The sequence below is a fragment of the Schistocerca serialis genome, unplaced genomic scaffold, assembly GCF_023864345.2.
Source record: "Schistocerca serialis cubense isolate TAMUIC-IGC-003099 unplaced genomic scaffold, iqSchSeri2.2 HiC_scaffold_1406, whole genome shotgun sequence".
Lineage (NCBI taxonomy): Eukaryota > Metazoa > Arthropoda > Insecta > Orthoptera > Acrididae > Schistocerca > Schistocerca serialis.
Genome location: NW_026047632.1, coordinates 2,090,324 through 2,116,400, shown reverse-complemented (window position 1 = coordinate 2,116,400; position 26,077 = coordinate 2,090,324). Strand labels below are relative to the sequence as shown.

The following is a 26,077-nucleotide window of genomic DNA, read 5'->3' as shown; positions in this document are numbered from 1 at the left end:
TTTTTACTTCTCTGTTCAAGGTGCTGCAATTGTCCTGGGTCGGTTTGTCATTCTCTTTGGCATGGGCGCATAGCTGTCAATTCGAACGTTTACCGAGTTTTAGTGGTCTTACCTCCACCTCTTCTATCTGTATTCTCTTTTCTTGTTCAGCTTGTTGATAGTGGTTGCTTTGTTGATAATTTGTCGGTCTATTGGTTCTCCAGTTCCCGTTCCGGTTGTCGTTATTCCCTCTGTAATAGTTGTTCCTCATTATCGTCTATCTTTTCCTTATTCGTCGCTACTTCCACATAATCGCATCTAAATGCTCTAATTATCGCTTCATAACTTCCTTCATTATATACGTTGGGTGAATTATAGTTATTGCCATATTCTCTTCTAAATCCATAACCGGTTCTTTGTTGAAATATATTGTCGTTTCTTGGTGCGAAGTTATCACATGGTTCGTAATTATTGTTTCTTCGTACTGTGTCTTGTGGATTCCACTGCCTTTTGCTTTCGTTTTCACGTGCGCTTCGTCTTTTTCTTGCGTCATCTTCCGAAAATATGAACTCTAGTTTCCTTAGAATACCTTTAAATGCTTCGACGCATTGCCTCCGCGACCTACTAATGATTGCTGGTATTTCAATGGTAGCTTCATCGCGCATAATTTAATCAACTCTCCGTCACTGTATGGTACATCTAAGCATTGATTTATCTTTGCCATTAATTCGAAAAATTTCACGGGAGTCTTCTCTCCTGAATTTTCAAAATATGGGTTCTGTAATAATTCGTACTTCACTCTGTTCTGTGCTTCGCTGGACCAATATCGTGAGAGAAACTTCTCTCTGAAATCTTCGTACGATCGGCATGTCGCTACAACATTTTGCATGGTTTCTGCGACTGTCCTGACATGTGTGCACATATAAAGTCTAATTTGTGTGCTAGCGTCCAGTGTTCTGGTAATCCTACTCGGAATTGATCAATAAAAGTTCGTGGATGTAATGAGTTTCCTTCTCGAAAGTCTTGGAATTTTCTGACTGTAAGGAAATGATCGTTGTCGTACTTCGTCATAGTTCCATATGAAATTCGCGATTCTTCGCCACTTTTGTTTCTGATCATTTCTCCCGTCGTTCTTTCCGGTTGTGGAAGATCCATTGGATATTGTCCACTGTAACTTTCGCCTACCCTTGCGTAGTATCGTTGGAGTGGTATGCAATAATTTTTTTCCATCGGCTGTGAACGTGTAGCTGAATGCATTGCACTGTACTCTTCGCGACCTGGCTTTCTATTGTCAGGTATTGGTTCGGTATCTTGTCTGGCTAACCTTGCTGCTTCATTGCACGATCCAAACTGTCTTGAAACATACATTTGTGGTTCCGCATGTGTTTGTGATGACGTTTGTTCATCAAGAATTTCGAAACGTGCTTGTTGCAGTGCAGGCTGTCTGATTTCACGTATGTTACTTTCCGCCTGTGATTGGAATCGCAAATGCGTAATATCTTCGTTAATTGCTTGTTTTTCCGGTGCTGTTACAGATACGGATGTGGTTGCAGACTCTGTGCTTGTTCGATCCTGTTTACTACGCTCTTCAATGGTTTGCAACAACTCTGTTCGCAATTTCTGAAATTGTCGCTTCGTTTGCGCTTCTATTTTGACTATGCGGTTATCACATCTTTTCAGCGCTGCTTTTGTGATACGTTTGCGTAACACACTGTTTTCAAAAATTTCACGCGCTGTACCTGCTGCTTGTCTAGTAATTACGTTTATCTGTTTCTCTAGTTTCTTGACTTCTCCCTGGGTGTTGTTACGTAATGTTTTGATCTCGTCGTGAATGTCATTACGCAATGTTTGTACATCCACTTGTACCTTGTCAACGTCTGTTCTCAATTGATTGTGACCTGTTACTAAGTTTCCTATCACTTCTCGAGATTCTTTTGCCTCGTCTTCAATACGACTTAGGTGTAACTGAATTTTTTTGTTTTGTTCTTTAATCACGCGCATTTGTCTCGTGGTTTCTGCATTCTGAATTTGAATTTGGTTCGCTATGTCTTTATTTTGCCTTGTCATGGTTTCCGTAATTTGTTGTAATAATTCTGCCAGATTGGTGGGTCCTATTGCGTTTTCTTCCGACGTCCTACGCTCTGTGTTTTCGCCCAAGTGTTGGTTCGCAACCGATTGCATTAAACTGTGCTGTGACACGTTTCTGCTCGCATTCCTTGTACTCTGTGGTGAGGGAGCTCTGATTACTTGTACTATGGGTTCTACGTATTCAAGACGCAAGTTAGAATCCTCATCGACTGTCTCTCTACTTTCCTGCTCCTCTGTCGTATGCTGACTTATGTTTTCTATGCCTTGACGTACATTATCCTCGTTATGGTGCGTTATATGTCCTATTTCTCGCGATACTGCATCGTCTGTTGTCCTGTGCTCTATTCTCTGTCCATTTTCGTGCTGGGTCTCTACCTCAATTCGGTCAAGGTCTCGATCTGCTATTGCTAATCTTTACGAATCCCTTATTTTCTGTTTCAAAAGCAATTCACGCGCCCTACATCGAGTCAACATGCGCTCATACGATCTCACACGTTTCATAAACTTTTTGTTCACACGACTTGATACTTATTATACCCAAGACTGACAATCCATTCACTTACTTGTTGGGTAGGAACCAAATTGTCAACGATGTATCCGCTGTGCATTGAACAGAAATCTTAATTCTAACAATTTTTAAAATTCATAACTTAATTATGCTATTGTCTCTGCTAGAATGTCTCACTATCTATCGCTGCAGCTACTGTTTTCAACTATTTATGCCTTTAAAAAAAAAATTTTTTTATTACGAAAAATTTTTAACAGGATATTTTTCTGACCTAGTTAGGCGTGTGGTCGACCTTCAATCATGGTATTTTACCATCCCAGCAGGGTCGCCATTTTCTAACATTCTGCGTGGCGTCTGTTGTTCTATATCGTGTCTCCCTACCACTTTCGCGCAACGACGCTCTGAGCATGTTTTTTAGGAAATTGACTAATTTGAACCTGGGACCTGTTGCTAGTAAGGAGACGCCAGACCACACATGACATGTAGAGTTCAGAAGAGTTCAGTCAGACTAGCGATGATATAACCAAATACTTAATGATTTCAGCGTCAGCGCCACTGCACTCCCTGTAAAAGAATCTTAATACTAACTAAATTTAGAGGAAGGGGTTCAAGGCTTTCCTATATTTAGTTAGCTGGTAAAATAACGTCGAAAAAGCAGTTAAGTTTACCATTGGAAATTTTATTCCACTCACAAAACATCGTTTATAAATTGCACTATTGATAAAAGGAAATGTTTTAATACAGGATGGTAAAAACCAACTGCGTTCAACAAAAATGTGAACGAATATTCCCTGAATGGGTTTCCAAGTTCTACAATGGATTGAAGGATGACCTACGCCATATCACATCTATAATCTAGGTTTAAATTAAGTTTCACAAAAGAGAAAACTATCAAAATGGTCTACAGTGACCCTCAACTATGTTTCATTACTTATCTAACTTGTCGTAAATTACAGTGGCTGATGTGGCTTCTCAATAACTATATAACAGAAAAATCATCGCGTTTCAGATTTTTACTTCAAGTGGCAAATGTGAACACCATGAGCTTTAATTGACGATCGACACTAGTATTACGCAAAAAGGGGGTGTAACAGATGAGACTTCTGCAGTTCTGAGTGAAGCTTTATGCGCTGTTATGTGGCATCGCAAGCGTTCATTACCTTGTCAGTGTTCGTCAGGGGGCAGCGGGCAGCACAGCTCGGCTCACCTCGCCGTCTCGGAAGCAACTCTCTCCTAACTTCTCCTTACTACAATTTACCGAAGTTGGTTTAAAAAAACTATCTGGCTGTGTTTTCATCTGACCAATCAGGGTCTCAATGTTAACTTTAAGCTCCGCCTACAAAAATTCTGTCCATCCAATGAGAAACGTTATACTTTTCGTGGTGGGGCAATGTTTTTAAAGTTTGCAACATAACAGAGACGTGAAAAAGTCTCACGCTAAAACTTGCAGCTGGTGTGGTCCTTTTAGTGTTATCGTAGGATCTATACTGTTCTTCTGGAGGGCTCTATCTTTTAACATGGCTGGGGGGTGGCCCTGACGTAACAGAGACGCGAAAAAGTCTCACGCTAAAACTTGCGGTTGGGGTGGCCCTTTTTGTGTTATCATAAGATCTATACTGTTCTTCTGGAGGGCTCTAGCTTTTAACATGGGCTGGGGGGTGGTCCTAGCGGTTAGCTGGCGACGTGGGTGTCCGTCCCTTATCGTAGGGCCTTCCAGCTTAACACGGTTCTGCTCTCGGCTTGTGTTCTCGTTTCTCCCCTCGGAACTGCGTCTGTCTCACGGTGGGAGGTATGACATGCATTTAGGCATTCTTGTGTTAGTCTTTGGTATTCCATTTGCTCACTCGTTACTCGTATTACTTTGGTTAATTTAATGTCACGATTTATTCGGAGCTATGTGACATGCTACTGGATTTGATTATTATGTCGGGGTTTTCATGGAAGGTGTTGGATTTGCCTGACACCTTACAACTTGTTCTTGGTGGACTGAACTTGACAAAACAAAGAGGAAACATCTGAGTCAGATAAAGTATGAAACTGTAACGAGAGGTAATAACTCCAGGTAGTATTGTTCCAATGAACTTCTATTCTGTGTTTTTCTTGTGATGTGTAACTAGCTACTCAGTGTTTGATGGTGTGCTAAACTGGTCATACCTAATGGATGAGTAGTTACGTCGCCTGTGTTGGCTTTGCCTGCGTGTTACAGGAACAAAAGAAAAAAAAAGTAGGGTAATGCTTCTAGCTATCTGTCAGTACTGCTAACGATCTCTCATAATAGTAGATTAGAAAATTTTGATGGTGAAAGGAATATCTAAAACGTTGTGGTGACATATAAATGTCTGGAGTAGTTCTCGAGTAGTTCGGAAATGCGAGCATGCAAGAAGGAAGGAAGATAGAGAGGTAAGATCGTGGTGGTGGTGTAGTGGTTTACATAACAATCCCCAAAACCCAAGATACCTGCCCTACTCCGCAATCGAGACAGAAGGGCTGCTCCTTTATGGGCACTCAAATATGATTAGTATCTAAGGAAGTAACCATAACAATTTTACAGTTGTCAGAGAGAAGTAAGTCACCTGTAACCAAAAATAGGCTAGCAATGTTTATAAAACGTCTCCCATACAGTAACGCCTTTTGGAGACTTAATTTTCCCTTTGTTGTAATTATTATTCAGGAATCGAGAAACCTGTATTTGAACTCAGTTACTGTAAATTGCCAAACAGATTAGCGTAAGATTTCAGAGAGGCATGTGTACAAAGAAAATGTAATATGTAGAGGTTAAGAATTATTTTGTATTGGTAACTATTTGCCATCCATTGTAAAGCCCTGGTGAAACCTGTAAATAATTACGTTTTGTGTACTTTATGTTAATTGAGAAATGTACTTGGTGTAATCAAGTGAGGAGACGATGCCCACTAACAATTAAGAGAATGACAATTGTTCTGTCTGAATGTTGGAAGGCGATTGCGAGAAAAGGGCGGCTTACCGAGTCCAGGTGGCAAGGACACTGGAGAACCTGTCCCGGTGCTGCAGCCGAGCGCGGAAGGGCGCGCACGCACGGGTCAGGCGGTATGAATGGAGCCTTGAACCCCCCCCCCCCCCCCCGCCACCACTCCATGCAGCAGAGCCGGGGCGTGGCTCGTCGTCCATGGCGGCCCTGTGCTGACGCACCACTCTCATCTGCTGACACGCGCCGGCGGCCTCGGGCGGCTACCTGCAGGTATTCACGGCCAGCCGGAGCGGCTAAGCCTTTAACTACTAAAGAGGCCCTGATGTTATCGCTGCGTCGCATCTTGTCAGGCGGCGACTCGCTTGCTGTTACGACGGGACGCAAGAGGCGGCGGTCGTAATGACTTTAGCAGAAGCCATTAGCGTTACCGAACTTGTCAGTGGCGAAGTAGGTTGCTGTTTGGTTTGTTTCCAGAGCTAAGAGATGATGGGGTACAGACTGAAGGCTCCTCGTCTCATAGGTAACCCCTGTAGTGACTATGGACACGGAAATGAGGGAGAACCCGTAAGAGACTGGCAATATAAAGACAGCGGATTTCGGACTTAGAGATAGGGCATAAACTCGCCGATATTGAATTAGATCGTGATCAACTACAATAGCAGTTTTACTGATCCATGACAGGTTTCAGACTCAAAGAGGACATAACCTTGCCGATATTTAACTAAGTAGATGGTATCACGATGAACTTCACTAGCACTTTTCGTGATCCGTGATAGGTTTTGACGTAAAGAGGAATTGGACGCACCAATATTTAATTAATAAAAGTGTGTCGTGATGATCTTCACTTGCATTTTCAGTGATCCATGACGTTGAGGTGTAGACACCGCCAGCAGTGCCTCCTGAGAGAGCTACGAACTGTTCACCACCGAATGTTAAGACAGTAAACGCTAGTAAACCTGCCACGCAATAATTTAGCGGTTAAATGAGGACAGTAGGAAAACTTCAAGCCATAAAGGGAAACAAACGTTCAGAACGATTGTATGACAGGTGATTTAAGTGGGCTTACAGGAACTGCTTTACCTTTAGTCCAGCCCATTCCACTAGTCATGGTGCTTGCAGGACAACAAAGGTAACCACTTTAACAGTGTGTTCACTGCCAATGGATGACTAGCTTGCCATCAGAATTTCGCAGAAGACAATGGCGCTGGGCGCAATAAAACTTAAGGAGACAGCGTGTGAGGAATGAGAGTCGGCTGAGTGTAATAGGCTACCCCCCCCCCCCCCCCCCCAGTTACTTTGGAAGAAAGCCCTCCCCTACGATAACCCTAGATTGTGTGCGTGTGACTTAGCAGTGCTGCGTGACTACTGAAGTGTAGGAAGTGCCAGTGATAACCGACCTAACCAGAGAGCTAGCCCCTTCTTTCAAGTTTTCTCTATCATGCCACTCAAGAGAGAATCTTGCATCTTTTTCATGTGAATATGTTGAGTAAGATGTATAAAGTGTTACTTGTTCTAGGTTAGTCGTGCCATTATTGTATCCTTTGATGACTTCGTAGCAGATTCTGAGCAGAGAGGAAAAGGAGGGGACCATTGGCTTTAACATAAAGTATTATCTCTAAAGTTAGAAGTATAGTAAGGTGCATGTCGTTAGTCTGTCATCTACCAGCCTGAAACTGGGGATGTAAGATGGGGTAAATTTTGTGACCCAAAGCAAGATGTACGCCTAATGAGTTAATCAGAACCTAGGCTGACAATGTTTCTCTCAATTCTGTCTGGCCAGAATTAAGTATGTGTCATGACAAGGCGGCCATAAGCCTCGGTGTAGCAGAGATAAGATACTTGATCTTAACTGGACCTAAGACATGTGTAAAGGGATATTGTTTTGTGAGCTATTTGTACCTATATAAGTGTTCATAACATTGCTTTCATGGCCCACGTAGCTTTATTGCAATCAATAATGAGAATGCTTTATTAAGGGTTTAGTGATAGGCTAGCACACTCAATAACTAATGAAGCTGAAATTAGAGTTTTTATTAGAGTTTCTGATAAGATGAATAATAGAAAATGTTTTGTAGCCCCTGAAGGAGATTTATTTTTATTAAGTGATTGTTTATTCATCTTTGATGTGTTGTTAAACAGTAACTGCCACCCTTGCTATACATGTTTCATCTCATGGTGTCTTGACTTAACTAAGAGTCTTTCCATTATATGTATTTATTTGTCTTTGTAATTACGTGAATATTTCTCATTTTAATATTTTGAACAGTACTTCTGTGATGCCTATTGAGAACCACTAACTGCCCCCCTTGTTATGAGTGTTCCAATTCACAGTGTGTTAAAACAATTAAGTGTGTTTCCATAATGTGTACCCATCTGTATTGTACAATTGTGATTATTTACTTAAGGTGATATCGTTTCTAGAACCTTCAAGGATGCTCTGAATATTTGTTGCAATAATTCATTGTGTTTGAATAATGTGTACCCATCTGTATTTTATAATTGAGATTAATTACCTGAGATGATGTCACTTATAGAACATTCACAATGCTGAGATTATCTGTTGCAATTGTCACTGTGTCAATGATATTATTTTGTGCGGTCTTGGCAGACTACTGTCCAATGTTGTACTTTGAACAGTGCCTAGCATAGCATGTTAAAATATATATATATATATATATATAAAACGGATTGGTGCAGCGTGGAGATTAGGGTCTCCTGCACGTTGCATCAATTGAAAAATGTTCTGGACTGTCGTTCCATTGGAAAGCCAGCCCCAAGTCCATTTTCTTCGAAGATACCCGAGTGTGATGAAACGGAACTTGTTGTACCGTTCCAATGTTTTATTAAATTGCTAGCACGCAGAAATTATTAGCAAGAATTTCTTCTCTTGCAGGTAATACCTCAGCTGGTGTCCAAAAGGAGAGAATGGACTAAACAGGGTTATTTATTGAATTTTTTTCTGTTATGTACCACGTTTCCCATTTTCCTTTCCTTTGTGCGGCCTGCACGGTATAAATGAGTGAGTGTGTGAACTAGCAGGAAACTTTAGGCACAGATTGAAACACTGAATGAATGCTCGTTCTGGGGTAGGGTAGTACCAACACCCCAAGTGCGAACAAGTTTAGCAGAGACCAAGTTTGCAGGTCAGGGCAAAGATGACACGTAGGCGCGCGTATTGGCTCTGTCAGGTTGGCGCGCCACCCCCACCACGTTTGTAAGCGGAACGGTTAGGCGGATTCGGTTGGAAGAGCACTTGTTCCTGGGTCGTGGTGCTGGACAGACATGGAGACGCAGGTCCCGTTTTGGTAATGTTAACATAGGTATTAGATTGTCTCAAATCTGCTCTGTAATGAAGTCCAGATGTTGAAATCAGGTGCGAGATTACCACTGAACACCATAAGGGAATTGATTTTCTTAATTTACTCGAATTTCAGTAGGCCTTGCGCCAGTGCCTTGTTCAGGCAACGCACCATGTGCCTTAAGCTCACGGTCACGTTATTGCTCTGTGCTTAACGGAAATTCAATCATTCAATGTATTTTAATCAGCTCTTCCATTTACAGTAATATTTTGGGGGTTTTTATTTATTTTCCATATGTTTTCTTTGTGAATTGGTTTCGCGCCACGTGGTCGGTTGGAGCAACCGCCGCATTGATAAATTGTAGTTTCGGTCTGAAAATATATTGTACACGATGAATAATCATACGATAGTGAGCGAGTGTAAAATGGGGAAGGAATAATCGTGTGTGTCCATATTTTTCTGCGTTTCTGTTGGCTACTCAAACTTGGCCATGTGGGTTGAACTGCGTTGCAGTGATGTTTCTTGTGCACCCCCAAAGCGATCTGATTTGTTGGCGATGTTGTGCGTTAAGTAAAATACTCGTGCCACCAGGAAAAGTATCGGATTTTAATGCCCACTGATTTTACTCCGTCCATCATAAAAAATAGGTGGCAGTGAGTACCCCAGTCGAATTCTGGGTCATGAAAGCAAATAAAAGCTTTATATACTGCCTATTAAGCCCTGTATAGGTTCCTTCTGTAGTGGTTTAAAAAAATGCGTTATCCGTTGCATTCCAATTTTTACCAGTTCATTAAAACCTTCCGCTAGACATTATTAATACCCAGCAATAACTCGCAGGGGCCATTAATTTCGTGGTCCACACGAATTTAAGAAACCATTTACTGCAGACGGTAGCTTGCAGGAGCGGTTGGACAGGTCAAAGCGACGGTAACCTACCTACTTAGGTAGACTTTTACCACCACCAGTACTGGAGGGTTACGTTGTACTATACCAAAGAAGACAGTAGCTATAAAATGTGAACAGTACCGGACTCTAAGTCTAATATCACATGCATCAAAAATTCTCATAAAATTAGTTCTGAAGAGAATTGAAGAGAAGGTGGAGGATATGCTGAGTGAAGATCAGTTTGGTCCAAAAGGGGATTGGGAACAAGAGAGGCGATTCTGGCACTAAGACTCGTTATCGAAAGGCAATGACAGAAAAATAAACCAACTTGTATTGCCTCTGTAGACCTGGAAAAGGCATTTGATAACGTTATCTGGCAAGAGATGTTCAGAGTGCTGAGGAAAAGTGGAATAAAGTACAAAGACATCCGTGTGATACTCAGTTTCTATAAGAATTAGGTGGCAGAGATTAGGAACTTTCACCAGGAACAAGAAGCAGATATTAGAAAAGGGGTAAGACAAGGATGTGCTCTCTCTCCTCTTATATTCAATGCTTGCATCTAGAAAGGTATCGACCACGTTCAAGAAACTACTAAGGTGGGTATCAAAATTAGTGGGCTGAAGATAGACATGGTACGTTATGCAAATGATATTGCTATAGTCACGGAGACAAAAGAAGATCTATGGGGAGTCCTCAGAACAATGGAAAAAATTCTATGCAATCAGTGTGGAATGAGAATTGGAAGAGAGCAGCTGGAAGTCATAGAGGAATTTACTTACCTGGGAAGTAAAACCACAAGGGGTGGTAGAAGCTGGAAAGAAATTGCAACCAGAATACAAAAGGCCAAAATTGCATTTAACTGGCGGAGGAACTTACTCACCAGCAACAACATCAGTCTGAAAATGAGGAAACGTATCATGAAAGCTTTCGTTTGGAGTGTGGCCCTATAAGGGTTTGAGACAATTGGAAGAGAAGACAGCTAGAGGCCCTGGAGATGTGGTGCTATAGAGGGACGATGAAGATCAGCTGGAGAGACAAAAAGTAACAAATGAAGAGGTGCTTAGAATAGTACAGGAAACCAGATGTCTGTGGAGGCACATCTAAACAAGAAGAGACAAACTTTTAGGGCACGTCCTACGACACAACAAAATGATTGGGACAATAGCAGAAGGAGCTACTGAGGGAAGCAATCGGCGGGGGTGATCAAGGATATCACACATGCAACACATCATGAATGACGTTGGATGTAACACATACGTGGAAATGAAGACAAAGGCAGACAGAAGAGAGGAATGGCGCCCTGCTCAAACCAACCTCAGGGTTGAACACTGAAAGAAAAGAAGACCAGTGTTACAAGTCCGGGTGGGACAGTGGGTCCGTGTGACCCTGTGCACACTACAGATGAGGGCAAAGCAGCACCGACTCCACCAGCGCCACACCTACGAAAGAAGTGTGGTTGCGAAAAGCATTACTTGGCTATTGGCCACTGCACAGTCGTTAAAAATTCTCTTTGTCTACATCTCCATTCCATACTAAAGATGAAAATGCATTTGACGTAATAGTCAGAACATAGTTACACTTTGAGTATGCGAGCTGGATGGAAACACAGTAAGTTAGTTTGGCTGTGCAGACTCACTTCCAAGTGATACAGTGCCATTAATATCTGCAGGAGCATATAATATTTAGAGAAAGAGAAACTGTTTGGCTGATGGATATTGGGTTTATTAGCTGGAACATCTTTCTTTCCATAATAGGAAAAGGAGTTTGTTATTAATTGCCTTTGTTTAGTAAAGAATTTGCAGAATATTTACTCCTCACCGTATGATGAAACCGTAGTATATGCGGAAATGTTCTCCTTGTGTGACTGAAGAGTTATAGAGTGTGACTTAGACAGAATTTCTGTTTTATCTGGATGAATGGCCATATTCTCTAAACGTAGAAAAACGTAAATTAATGCAGATAAGTAGGACGAAGAATCCTGTAATGTTTGAGCACAGTGACAGTGCTGTGCTACTTGACAAATTCACATCGGTTAAATATGAAATCTAATGAGCACATTAAAACAGCAGTAAGGAAGATGGATTTTCAGCTACAGTTTACTGGAAAAGTTTTAGGAACGTGTAGCTCACCTACAAAAGGAGACCACATATACAACACTAAGGCAACCCTATTCTTGAGTACCCTTAGAGTATTTGGTATCCTCAGAAAGTAATATTAAAGAAAGACATTGAAGCAATATAGAAGCATTCTGCTAGATCTGTTACCAGTAGATTTGACCATCGTGAGACTGCTACTGAGACGCTTCATAAACTCAAATGGGAATCCCTAAAGGGAAGACGACACACTTCCCATGAAACAGCTACACCTGCCTGCAGAAAATTCTACAGTGACCAAGATATATTTTGCATAAATATTACAAACACCAAATAAATTAGAGCTCTTGCGGAGGCATGTAAGCAATCTTTTTTTCCCTCGCTTTGAGTGGAATAGAAAAGGAAATCGCTGGTAGTGGTACATGGTATCCTCCACAATACAACATACAGTGGCTTGCTGACTTATGTACATAGATGTAGATGTAACACACAGTTTTCGGAACAGTATAAGAATGAACGCATTGTCTTGTTGGGTCACTGTAGTGAAGTTGTCACGTGCCAATGGTGAACTGGTTCAAATGGCTCTGAGCACTATCGGACTTAACTTCTGAGGTCATCAGTCCCCTAGAACTTAGAACTATTTAAACCTAACTAACCTATGGACATCACACACATCCATGCCCAAAGCAGGATTCGAACCTGCAACTGTAGCAGTCACGCGGTTCCAGGCTGTACCGCCTAGAACCGCTCGCCCACCGCGGCCGGCAATGGTGAACTGCCATGTTTCATTATTTACATCAGTGCTATGAGGAATAAATACAAAATCAAATAGGGGTAATGCAGGAGTAGGTTTAATAATGAATGAAAAATAGGAGTTCGGGTAAGCTACAACATAGCCGGCCGCGGTGATCTAGCGGTTCTAGGCGCTCCAGTCCGGAACCGCGCGACTGCTACGGTCGCAGGTTCGAATCCTGCCTCGGGCATGGATGTGTGAGATGTCCTTAGGTTAGTTAGGTTTAAGTAGTTCTAAGTTCTAGGGGACTGATGACCACAGTAGTTAAGTCCCAAAGTGCTCAGAGCCATTTGAACCATTTGAAGCTACAACAAACAACATAGTGAACGAATTATTGTGTCCAAGATAGACACGAAGCCCATGCCTATGACAGTAGTACAAGTCTATATGCCAACTAGCTTTGCAGATGACGAAGAAATTGAAGAAATGTATGATGAGATAAATGAAATTATTCAGATAGTGAAGGGAGACGAAAATTTAATAGTCATGGGGGACTGGAATTCGATAGTAGGAAAAGGAAGATAAGGAAACGTAGTAGGTGAATATGGATTGGGGGTAAGAAATGAAAGAGGAACCCGCCTGGTAGAATTTTGCACAGAGCACAACTTAATTATAGCTAACACTTGGTTCAAGAATCATAAAACAAGGTTGTATACATGGAAGAAGCCTGGAGATACTGACAGGTTTCAGATAGATTATATAATGGTAAGACAGATATTTAGGAACCAGGTTTTAAATTGTAAGACATTTGCAGGGGCAGATGTGGACTCTGACCACAATCTATTGGTTATGAACTGTAGATTAAAACTGAAGAGACTGCAAAAAGGTGGGAATTTAAGGAGATGGGACCTGGATAAACAGGAACTGCAAAATGGCTAGAAGCAGGGATGGCTAGAGGACAAATGTAAGAATTTAGAGGCTTATCTCACTAGGGGTAAGATAGATACTGCCTACAGGAAAATAAAAGAGACCTTTGGAGAAAACAGCTCAGATGGAAACCCAGTTCTAAGCAAAGAAGGGAAAACAGAAAGGTGGAAGGAGTATATAGAGGGACTATACAAGGGCGATGTACTTGAGGGCAATGTTATAGAAAGGGAAGACGATGTATATGAAGATGAAATGGGAGATATGATACTGCAGGAAGAGTTTGATAGAGCACTGAAAGACCTAAGTCGAAACAAAGCCCCGGGAGTAGACAACATTCCATTAGAACTACTAACGGCCTTGGGAGAGCCAGTCCTCACAAAACTCTACCATCTAATGAGCAAAATGTATGTTGTTGTTGTTGTGGTCTTCAGTCCTGAGACTGGTTTGATGCAGCTCTCCATGCTACTCTATCCTGTGCAAGCTTTTTCATCTCCCAGTACCTACTGCAACCTACATCCTTCTGAATCTGCTTAGTGTATTCATCTCTTGGTCTCCCTCTACGATTTTTACCCTCCACGCTCCCCTCCAATACTAAATTGGTGATATCTTGATGCCTCAGAACATGTCCTACCAACCGATCCCTTCTTCTGGTCAAGTTGCGCCACAAACTTCTCTTCTCACCAATCCTATTCAATACTTCCTCATTAGTTATGTGATCTACCCATCTAATCTTCAGCATTCTTCTGTAGCACCACATTTCGAAAGCTTCTATTCTCTTCTTGTCCAAACTATTTATCGTCCATGTTTCACTTCCATACATGGCTACACTCCATACAAATACTTTCAGAAATGACTTCCTGACACTTAAATCAATACTGGATGTTAACAAATTTCTCTTCTTCAGAAACGCTTTCCTTGCCATTGCCAGCCTACATTTTATATCCTCTCTACTTCGACCATCATCAGTTATTTTGCTCCCCAAATAGCAAAACTCCTTTACTACTTTAAGTGCCTCATTTCCTAATCTAATTCCCTCAGCATCACCCGACTTAATTAGACTACATTCCATTATCCTTGTTTTGCTTTTGTTGATGTTCATCTTATATCCCCCTTTCAAGACACTGTCCATTCCATTCAACTGCTCTTCCAAGTCCTTTGCTGTCTCTGACAGAATTACAATGTCATCGGCGAACCTCAAAGTTTTTATTTCTTCTCCATGAATTTTAATACCTACTCCGAATTTTTCTTTTGTTTCCTTTACTGCTTGCTCAATATACAGATTGAACAACATCGGGGAGAGGCTACAACCCTGTCTTACTCCCTTCCCAACCACTGCTTCCCTTTCATGTCCCTCGACTCTTATAACTGCCGTCTGGTTTCTGTACAAATTGTAAATAGCCTTTCGCTCCCTGTATTTTACCCCTGCCACCTTCAGAATTTGAAAGAGAGTATTCCAGTCAACATTGTCAAAAGCTTTCTCTAAGTCTACAAATGCTAGAAACGTAGGTTTGCCTTTCCTTAATCTTTCTTCTAAGATAAGTCGTAAGGTCAGTATTGCCTCACGTGTTCCAGTGTTTCTACGGAATCCAAACTGATCTTCCCCGAGGTTGGCTTCTACTAGTTTTTCCATTCGTCTGTAAAGAATTCGTGTTAGTATTTTGCAGCTGTGACTTATTAAGCTGATAGTTCGGTAATTTTCACATCTGTCAACACCTGCTTTCTTTGGGATTGGAATTATTATATTCTTCTTGAAGTCTGAGGGTATTTCGCCTGTCTCATACATCTTCCTCACCAGATGGTAGAGTTTTGTCAGGACTGGCTCTCCCACGGCCGTCAGTAGTTCCAATGGAATATTGTCTACTCCGGGGGCTTTGTTTCGACTCAGGTCTTTCAGTGCACTGTCAAACTCTTCACGCAGTATCATATCTCCCATTTTATCTTCATCTACATCCTCTTCCATTTCCATAATATTGTCCTCAAGTACATCGCCCTTGTATAGACCCTCTATATACTCCTTCCACCTTTCTGCTTTTCCTTCTTTGCTTAGAACTGGGTTTCCATCTGAGCTCCTGATATTCATACAAGTCGTTCTCTTATCTCCAAAGGTCTCTTTAATTTTCCTGTAGGCGGTATCTATCTTACCCCTAGTGAGATAGGCCTCTACATCCTTACATTTGTCCTCTAGCCATCCCTGCTTAGCCATTTTGCACTTCCTGTCGATCTCATTTTTGAGACGTTTGTATTCCTTTTTGCCTGTTTCACTTACTGCATTTTTATATTTTCTCCTTTCATCAATTAAATTCAATATTTCTTCTGTTACCCAAGGATTTCTACTAGCCCTCGTCTTTTTACCTACTTGATCCTCTGCTGCCTTCACTACTTCATCCCTCAAAGCTACCCATTCTTCTTCTACTGTATTTATTTCCCCCATTCCTGTCAGTTGCTGCCTTATGCTCTCCTTGAATCTCTGTACAACCTCCGGTTCTTTTAGTTTATCCAGGTCCCATCTCCTTAAATTCCCACCTTTTTGCAGTTTCTTCAGTTTTAATCTACAGGTCATAACCAATAGATTGTGGTCAGAGTCCACATCTGCCCCTGGAAATGTCTTACAATTTAAAACCTGGTTCCTAAATCTCTGTCTTACCATTATATAATCTATCTGATACCTTTTAGTATCTCCAGGGTTCTTCCATGTATACAACCTTCTTTCATGATTCTTAAACCAAGTGTTAGTTATGATTATGTTGTGCTCTGTGCAAAATTCTACCAGGCGGCTTCCTCTTTCATTTCTGTCCCCCAATCCATATTCACCTACTATGTTTCCTTCTCTCCCTTTTCCTACACTCGAATTCCAGTCACCCATGACTATTAAATTTTCGTCTCCCTTCACAATCTGAATAATTTCTTTTATTTCATCATACATTTCTTCAATTTCTTCCTCATCTGCTGAGCTAGTGGGCATATAAACTTGTACTACTGTAGTTGGTGTGGGCTTCGTATCTATCTTGGCCACAATAATGCGTTCACTATGCTGTTTGTAGTAGCTTACCCGCATTCCTATTTTCCTATTCATTATTAAACCTACTCCTGCATTACCCCTATTTGATTTTGTGTTTATAACCCTGTAGTCACCTGACCAGAATTCTTGTTCCTCCTGCCACCGAACTTCACTAATTCCCACTATATCTAACTTCAACCTATCCATTTCCCTTTTTAAATTTTCTAACCTACCTGCCCGATTAAGGGATCTGACATTCCACGCTCCGATCCGTAGAACGCCAGTTTTCTTTCTCCTGATAACGACATCCTCTTGAGTCGTCCCTGCCCGGAGATCCGAATGGGGGACTATTTTACCTCCGGAATATTTTACCCAAGAGGACGCCATCATCATGTAATCATACAGTAAAGCTGCATGCCCTCGGGAAAAATTACGGCTGTAGTTTCCCCTTGCTTTCAGCCGTTCGCAGTACCGGCACAGCAATGCCGTTTTGGTTATTGTTACAAGGCCAGATCAGTCAATCATCCAGACTGTTGCCCTTGCAACTACTGAAAAGGCTGCTGCCCCTCTTCAGGAACCACACGTTTGTCTGGCCTCTCAACAGATACCCCTCCGTTGTGGTTGCACCTACGGTACGGCTATCTGTATCGCTGAGGCAAGCAAGCCTCCCCACCAACGGCAAGGTCCGTGGTTCATGGGGGGAAGAAAAAAATGTATGAGACAGGCGAAATACCCTCAAACCTCAAGAAGAATATAATAATTCCAATCCAAAAGAAAGCAGGCGTTGACAGATGCGAAAATTACCGAACTATCAGTTTAATAAGTCACAGCTGCAAAATACTAATGCGAATTCTTTGCAGACGAATAGAAAAGCTGGTAGATGCCGAGCTCGCCGAAGATCAGTTTGGATTCCGTAGAAATATGGGAACACGTGAGGCAATACTGACCCTACGACTTATTTTAGAAGGTAGATTAAGAAAAGGCAAACCTACGTTTCTAGCATTTGTAGACTTGGAGAAAGCTTTTGACAATGTTGACTGGAATACTCTCTTTCAAGTTCTGAAGGTGGCAGGGGTAAAATACAGGGAGCGAAAGGCTATTTACAATTTGTACAGAAACTAGAAGCCAGTTATAAGAGTCGAGGGACATGAAAGGGAAGCAGTGGTTGGGAAGGGAGTGGGATAGGGTTGTAGCCCCTCCCTGATGTTATTCAATCTGTATATTGAGCAAGCATTAAAGGAAACAAGGAAAATTCGGAGTAGGTATTAAAATCCATGGAGAAGAAATAACAACTTTAAGGTTCGCCGATGACATTGTAATTCTGTCAGAGACAGCAAAGGACTTGGAAGAGCAGTTGAACAGAAGGGACAGTGTCTTGAAGGGACGATATAAGATGAACATCAACAAAAGCAAAACGAGGATAATGGAATGTAGTCGAATTATATCGGATGATGCTGAGGGAATAAGATTAGGAAATGAGACACTTAAAGTAGTAAATGAGTTTTGCTATTTGGGAAACAAAATAACTGATGATGGGCGAAGTAGAGAGGATATAAAATGTAGACTGGCAATGGCAAGGAAAGCATTTCTGAAGAAGAGAAATTTGTTAACATCGAGTATTGATTTAACTGTTATTTTTATGCAATTAACTGGAAGGAAAGTGATTTTTTAAATTTTTATTCCACTATCACGTTACTTTAATCAGTGTACTAATTGTTTCAGTTGTTGCAATTACTTCTTCCCATCATTGTTTTTCCACTTCGAATCTTTGTGCATGTGAATTTCATTATTTTTAATTTATCTATCATAATATTTAAACGCTTTAAAATGCCATTTTTTCATTAAAAAAAACAAAAGACGAAAAAAACCTACTCCTATTGACTGTGGTATGGTGTCAAAAACATATTTTTTGTAACAAGGTGCATAGCTTTTTTGGATGGCAACTGCCACATTGACATTTACAAAAAAATTCTTATTGCACTATGCACAAAACAACGCAGATGCAAATTAAGATGAAAGAAGGGTTATAGGTAAAACTGTATGTAGCAAAGTCAGGAATTAAAAATAATGAAGGCAATAACACGGACGAGAATATAAGATGATAAAAGGAAAGAAATTAAATCGTAACCAATAAATCACAATAATTAAATTCACAAGCATAAGTATCCCAAGTGGTAGAAGAATGTTAGGAAGAAAAAATGAGAGCAATTGAAAGAATGAACAGTGTAAATAAATTGACGTTACAAAGGAATAAAAAATGTTACATTTAAAACTGTTATTTGAATAAAAATAACGATCAAAGTGATTTCAATAAAGATTAAAAAATGAAAGAATTCTAAGTCTGTAACGAGATACGAACCTACTCAAAGCTCTAGTAGAGCTACTCACGAAATTCAGAAATTCTTTTCATCGATCACTCACAGACGAGGGCCCACCAGTGTGAACGACTGCAGGGTGTGACACCTTGGACCATCACCGTATAACGGTTTCAAAAATTCGAGCCCACTCTTGGAGACATCTTCTAGTCAGAGACTCTTCAGTGCTGTGACGTCACGTTGTATCATAGCGACAACTCCTACCAATTTGCGCACACAACAGAAGCGATAAAAAGTGTGCAGACGCGACTGTCGATGATATGTGCCACTCGATTGTGTTGAATGAACACCGAAAGATCTGTTTGCGTGGAGATGTGACAGAAAGCTGCTGACGTGTTTGGAGCTGCCAATAACTACACGGTAAATGAAGTTGCCTGATTTGTTGGCGTATCAAGGCGTATTTTACAACATGCCTGCAACGAATGATTTCCATCTCGCAAACATGTAATACGGCACAAAATTGCTACAAACCCGACAGAAATGTCAGCTGTTAGTCAATGCTTGTTCTTCCCAGTCAGTTTCTCAGCCATGATTGTGAAGGGAACTCCACGCAGTGGCAAACTGGAGTTGGAAACCTCGCTAAAGTCCATAAAGTCCATCCCTCGCAACGACATGTAAAGCTGCACGTCTTCGATTTGCCACACAACGGCGCAGCTGGACGTTACATGACTGTAGGGAGTAGCACGTTCCGACGAGTTTCGACTTCGCCCCTTTTCAAACAATGCAGGCCGTTGATTGGACCGACGGCTCTATGAGGCGTGTAGCCTGCAGCGTGTGGACGGCTAGTTGAGGCCGGAGGTGGTTTTGTGATGTTTTATGGGTGTTTCTCGAACCATAGATTGCGGCCATTGTGGTCTAGCGGTTCTAGGCGCTCAGTCAGGAACCGCGCGACCGCTACGGTCGCGGGTTCGAATCCTGCCTCGGGCATGGATGTGTGTGATGTCCTTAGGCTAGTTAGGTTTAAGTAGTTCTAAGTTCTAGGGGACTTATGACCACAGATGTTGAGTCCCATAGTGCTCAGAACCATTTTTTTTTGCTGCCATTCAGTCACATTACCTCGAACACGAACGCTGATCTTTATTTCAACATTATCGATACCAAGTTTTGCACTTTCTCCTACACCTTATGATGAGCACATGGTGCACCTTTGCATATTCCAATACGGCAACACCTGTTTTCCCAGGGCAGGTGACATGGTTTCCTGGTTACTTGAAGTTCGGCAGTGTGTCGTACCTCGAACTGTCCGCTACGTTACACGATAACTGTCCCATAACACACGTCTGTAGCTGTTTGTGCAATCATCATTCTCGCAGTCTCACAGCTTTTGGCTCCCAAACATCAGTGAATGTCTCTAGCTTGATCTAGTACACCCGAAGAAACTCTTGGAATCTCTCCCTTGACGAAATGAGGTGGTGCCACACAGTATTGGCTATGAGTCTACGGGGGTCACTAACATTTTGTCCAGTGCCCTTGAATGCCTACCAGCTTCAACACTTTTTTTTACTGAGCGGTCATTACTTGTGTTATTAGAGTGAACGAACGTCTCTGGAAGATCGCCATGGTTTGTACGCTGAATAGATAAAAAACTGGTACACCTGCCTAATATGGTGTAGGAACCCCGCGAGCAAGCCCAAGTGCCGCAACACGACGTGGCATGGACTCGACTAATGTCTGAAGGGAACCGACACCACGAGTCCCGCAAGGCTGTGTAAGGGGGTGGAGATCTCGTCTAAACAGCACGTTGCAAGACATCCCAGATATGCTCAGTAATGTTCACGTGTGGGGAGTGTGGTAGCCAGCGGAAGTGTTTAAACTCAGAAGAGTGTTCCTGGAACCAATTCTGGACGTATAGGGTATCGCATTGTCCTGCTGGAGTTGCACAAGTCCTTCGGAATGCACCATGGACATGAGTGGGTGCAGGTGATCAGAGAGGATGATGACTTATGTGTCACATGTCAGCACGTGTCAGCACGTGTCAGCGGTCCCGTATCACCTCAAATGCATACGCCCCACACCACTGCAGAATCTCCACCAACCTGGTCCCCTGCTGACATGCAGGGTCCATGGAGTCGTGAGGTTGTCTCCATTCCACTACACATCCATCAGCTCGATACAGTTTGAAACGAGACTCGTCCGACCAGCCAGCACGTTTCCAGTCATCAACCGACCAATGTCGATGTTGACGGGCCCAGGCGAGACGTAAAGCTTTGTGTCGTACAGTCATCAAGGGATCACAGTGAGCCTTTGGCTCCGAAAGGCCATGTTGATTATGCTACGCTGACACTTGTTGATGGCCCAGCTTTAAAATATGCAGCAATCGGCGGTAGTGTTGCACTTCTGACACGTTGAACAATTTTCTTCAGTCGTCGTTGGTCCCTTACTTGCAGGATATTTCTCTGGCTGCAGCGATGTCTGAGATATGATGTTTCACCAGATTCCTGATATTCATGGTACACTCGTGAAATGGTCGTATGGGTAAATCCCCACTTCATCGCTACCTCGGAGATGCTGTGTCCCACCGCTCGTGCGCTGACTATAGCACCACGTTCAAACTCACATCTTGATAACCTGTCACTGTAGCAGCAGCAACCGATTTAACGACTGCGTCAGACACTTGTTGTCTTATACAGGCTATGCCGACCGCAGCGCCGTATTCTTCCTGTTTACATATCCCTGTATTTGAATACGCATGCCTATACCAGTTTCTATGGCTCAGTGTATTACGAACAGCCAGTCAGTTATTCATATGTTCCATTGACCTCATTCACAAAGAAATGAATAAGATAAAAACTTATTTCCTCAGCTATTACGAAGTACTTATTGAATGAATTGTGTGTAGTTCTTTTACTTCCAGACATTTATTGTTGTTATGGGTCATCTATCGTATAGCAGTTGCTGAAGGGAAGCATCAGTTGGCTGTTAGAAGCATTTCCCTGCCTGCCAGACAGTTTTGTTTCATTCATATTTTACTATGTCCTATAACGCTACAAGTGAAGAATGTGTTAGTGTTGGTGTACTGCCCTGTGTAGCATTATCACTGTATGAAATGACAGTCTTCCTGTAGATCTGCTTCAAGAGCTGGAGGATGGTTCATTTCTATCAGAAAAGGAACACAGTTATATCAAGGAACGAACTTGATACCGTAAGTGAACAGAAACACTTTCAAAAATCTGATACTGAATTAACAACACTTGACATCAACAAGAAATCAGTTATTTTACGTATGTCTTAATCACCCAGTGTTAGTGTGGGCCCTTTCTTCAATGAATTAACACAAGTTGTAGATAATGTCTCAATTACAAGAGTCGATAAACATATCGTTTTGGCGGAATGTTTGTCTTCAGTTCCAAATCTTTTCTAGTTACTTGCCTGATATGCCATCGTATTTTAAATGACTGGTGATTAAGCTTTTCCCCGTTATGTGTTGGAGGCCCATTTCAGGAATTATGCTGGTATTTCTTGATAATGTGTATAGCTCATTCACAGACTATGTCGGCATCCTTCGTGTACGACATTCAACCGGACTCTACGTTATTGTACTTTCGAAAGCTTACCAGTCTCCTGTCGCCTTGTACGTCTCTCCAGTAGAACGTAGTTCGAGTTGAATTAATTGTGCGATCCTGCCTTGATGGATATGAAATGTGACGGCAATATTTTCTATGCATGAGAACTATTTCCGTATTCTTGTTAAGAAATTCCATTTGAATTCCATCTGAAATGAATTTAATTTTACAAGAATTTTTACAAGACAGGAGAGTAAAGTAATCATCGAAACATGGGTAGAGCAGAAAATGTAAGCAAGTCAGGAGGAAATAGGGAAAGAACTCCAGAGACCATCAGTTGAGACAGAACGAAAAACTAATAAACAGTAATTACGCTCAGGATATCCGCCGCGATGTGAGTTCAAAATATCGGTACACGAAAAGTACACTATGTGATCAAAAGTGTCTGGACACCTGGCTAAAAATGACTTACAAGTTCATGGCGCCCTCCATAGGTTATGCTGGAATTCAGTATGATGTTAGCCCACCCTTAGCCTTGATGACAGCTTCCACTCTCGCAGGCCTACGTTCTATCAGGTGCTGGAATGTTTCTTGGAGAATGGCAGCCCATTCTTCGCGGAGTGCTGCACTGAAGAGAGGTATCGATGTCGATAGGTGAGGCCTGGCACGAAGTCGGCGTTCCAAAACATACCAACGGTGTGCTGTAGGATTCAGGTCAGAGCTCTGTGCAGGCCAGTCCATTACAGGGACGTTATTGTCGTGTAACCACTCCGTCACAGGCCGTGCATTATGAACATGTGCTCGATCGTGACGAAAGATGCAATCACCATTCCCGAATTTATCTTCAACAGCGGGAAGCAAGAAGGTGCTTAAAACATCAGTGTAGGCCTGTGCTGTGGTAGTACCACAGGAAACTACAAGGCATGCCAGCCGCATCCATGAAAAACACGACCACACCATAACACCACAGCCTCTGAATTTTACTGTTGGCACTACTCACGCTGGCAGATGACGTTCACCGGGCATTCGCCGTACCGACGCCCTGCCATCGGATCGCCACATTGTGTACCGTGATTCGTCAGTCTACACAACGTTTTTCCACTGTTCAGTAGTCCAATGTTTACGCTCCTTACACCAAGTGAGGCGTCGTTTGGCATTTACTGGCGTAATGTGTGGCTTATGAGCAGTCACACTCCACCATGAAATCCAAGTTTACTCAGCTCCCGCCTGTCATAGTACTTGCAGTGGATCCTGATGCAGTTTGGAGTTCCTGTGTGATGGTCTGGATGGACGTCTGCCTATAACACAGTACCATCCTCTTCAACTGTCGGTGGTCTCTGTCAGTCAGCAGACGAGATCGGCCTGTACGCTTTTGTGCTGTACGTGTCCCTTCACGTTTCCACTTCACTATCACATCGGAAACAGTGGACATACGGATGTTTAGGAGTGTGGAAATCTCGCGTACAGACGTATGACACAAGTGACACCCAATCACCTGACTACATTCAAAGTCCGTGAGTTCCGCAGAGCGCTCCATTCTGTTCTCTCACGATTTCTAATGACTACTGAGGTCGCTGATATGGAGTACCTGGCGGTAGGTGGCAGCACAATATATATGTGAAAAACAATGCAATATGGAAAATGTATGCTTTTGTGGGTGTCCGGATACTTTTGATGACATAGTGTATCGTCCAATGTTTGGAAAGAAAGAGATGTTATAAACCTGTCAGAACCTTTTTCAATGCGTATATACACCTTCATAAACACACTGTAAACTGCATGATGGGCATATCAATTATATTAAATTTTACAAATCTTTCTGGTGTTTGGAATCCGTAGGACATTTTATGGACTGTGAATTTAAACATCGTGGCTTGTGGGATTGGAGCAGCACAGAAAACAGTGGAGACTATCAACTTTTATTTATTATAAAGCGAATACACTGTAGTTCCTTACTTCAGCTGTACATAAGATGCTACGCTAGGCCACTATCCGTGCACAACCATTGCTGAAGTACCTGCTGATCACCCTCGGCCCCATGCAGAACCTGTAAACAACGTAAGCACCAGCATTTACAACGACGAATATGTAGCAAATTCTCCCTTAATAAAACAACGGATAATGGTATGGATTTTAAAAGTCAAAACTGTAAAGTTCGGGCACATGTGTTGTTACTACCAAAAAAATTCTGTACCAGAGAATTAAACGACATTGAGGTCGCATCCATGATCACATCCATTTGAGTCTCCGCCATGGCATCCAGATTCAACTTGTGAAGTAACGGGCGAGTTGCGGCGCCCTGGAAATATTCTATGGTCGGAGTTGGCGCGGCCGCACAGGATGCTCGTCAAATCCGCGGCCCGGCAGCAGCCACGTGGTCCCAGACGTTAGCTTAGCAACCGCGTATGCTTCACAAGGGCCGGTCCTGCCGCGTGGCTGGGAATTTCTTGGTGGCGCCCTGCGCCGGGAGTGCCAAAGATGGCGCACTTCGTGAATCCTTAATGGCAGACATCTCACAGTTCGTATAGAAATTAATAGTAGCCAGATGAATCATGATACGTCAAAAAGAAACATGTACATTACTATTATTTGCACGTCGATTCTGATGGTGTGATCGGATTTTCAATATCTTTATTAGTTTAAAGTTTAGTACTGACCATAAATTATACACGTAACACCCAGTAACGAATTTCCAAAATATAAATGCTTCTTCCGAATTTGTCGATCGCCATGTCTTTAGAATGGTACGAGTGTAAACCTAAATTGGTATGATTTACAGGCATGTAACTTGAATAGTACATGAGTTATTGGAGGTCAAAGTGGTCGATTACTATCGATCACGTCAGGCCATAAGTACTCCACAGTTACACAAATAAACGGTATCAGCATGCTTATAAATATATTTATTCACCTATGTCTTTGTTTATATCCGATATACACTATTCATGAAGAAATTGCTTAAATATTTACTGTGGTTTAGAAAGCACAGAGACATTAGGCTGCTGGCCTACCTTTTGTTGCTATTACTTTGATATATGTTTATTTAATTTGTTTATGTATCTAATAATGTGTGTTAGAGCGTGTTTATGGTCCAGCCATAGGAGTATTTATTTAATTTCAAGTATTTAAATGTAAATCCAGTATTTCGCATGTGCTTAAATATGTGTGCGTGTGTGCGTTGGTTTGCAGACATGGCGCGAGCGCTCGTGGATGGGGAGACTGGATGGGAGCATCGTCTCCGGAGAGGACACGGGGCAGTTGGGAACGGTGCGGCGCGAGGGACGGTCGCATGGGAGACGGCAGTTCGGAACAGGACGGCGACGGGCGCGTAGTCGTGGCAAAGACTGGGAGAGCGTGGAGCGGTCTGCGCGTGGTCGCGGCGGGTGGAAATACTCCGTAGTGCCCACTTGTGCACTTGTGAGATTTCCGTGGCTTCTATAGTGAACACGTAGTGTGCGCTTAGAAGTGAATATCTCGCGAGCTATGTCGTTGTTCGTAACTAATTACGTGCAGTAGGAATTTATTGTTTCCATGTTATTCAACTTATATTTTATTTAATTGCTGCACCAACGACACCAATAAGTCTTTTGCAGAAATATATCGCATTCTCAAAAGTACTTCTATTATAGTACTCCTCATTTAAAGTCGTTAAGATAGTACCTGCAGTTTTTATTTAATTGCAGTCTTTCATTTATAAATTTATATGTTACTTTCATAATTCGCAATTACCGAGTGATAGAAA

At 42.1% G+C, this 26,077-nt stretch overlaps 1 protein-coding gene across 1 annotated transcript in view; it reads right to left on the bottom strand.

The window, feature by feature from the left end:
• Positions 1-24,238: 24,238 nt before the first annotated feature.
• The window catches only part of LOC126442775 (uncharacterized), a 128,095-nt gene continuing 126,256 nt past the window's right edge, over positions 24,239-26,077 (bottom strand). Inside the window, exon 6 of the mRNA XM_050090805.1 lies at positions 24,239-24,382. Coding sequence (XP_049946762.1) covers positions 24,360-24,382 — 23 coding nt within the window. The 3' untranslated portion in view covers positions 24,239-24,359. The remainder of the gene's footprint in view (positions 24,383-26,077) is intronic.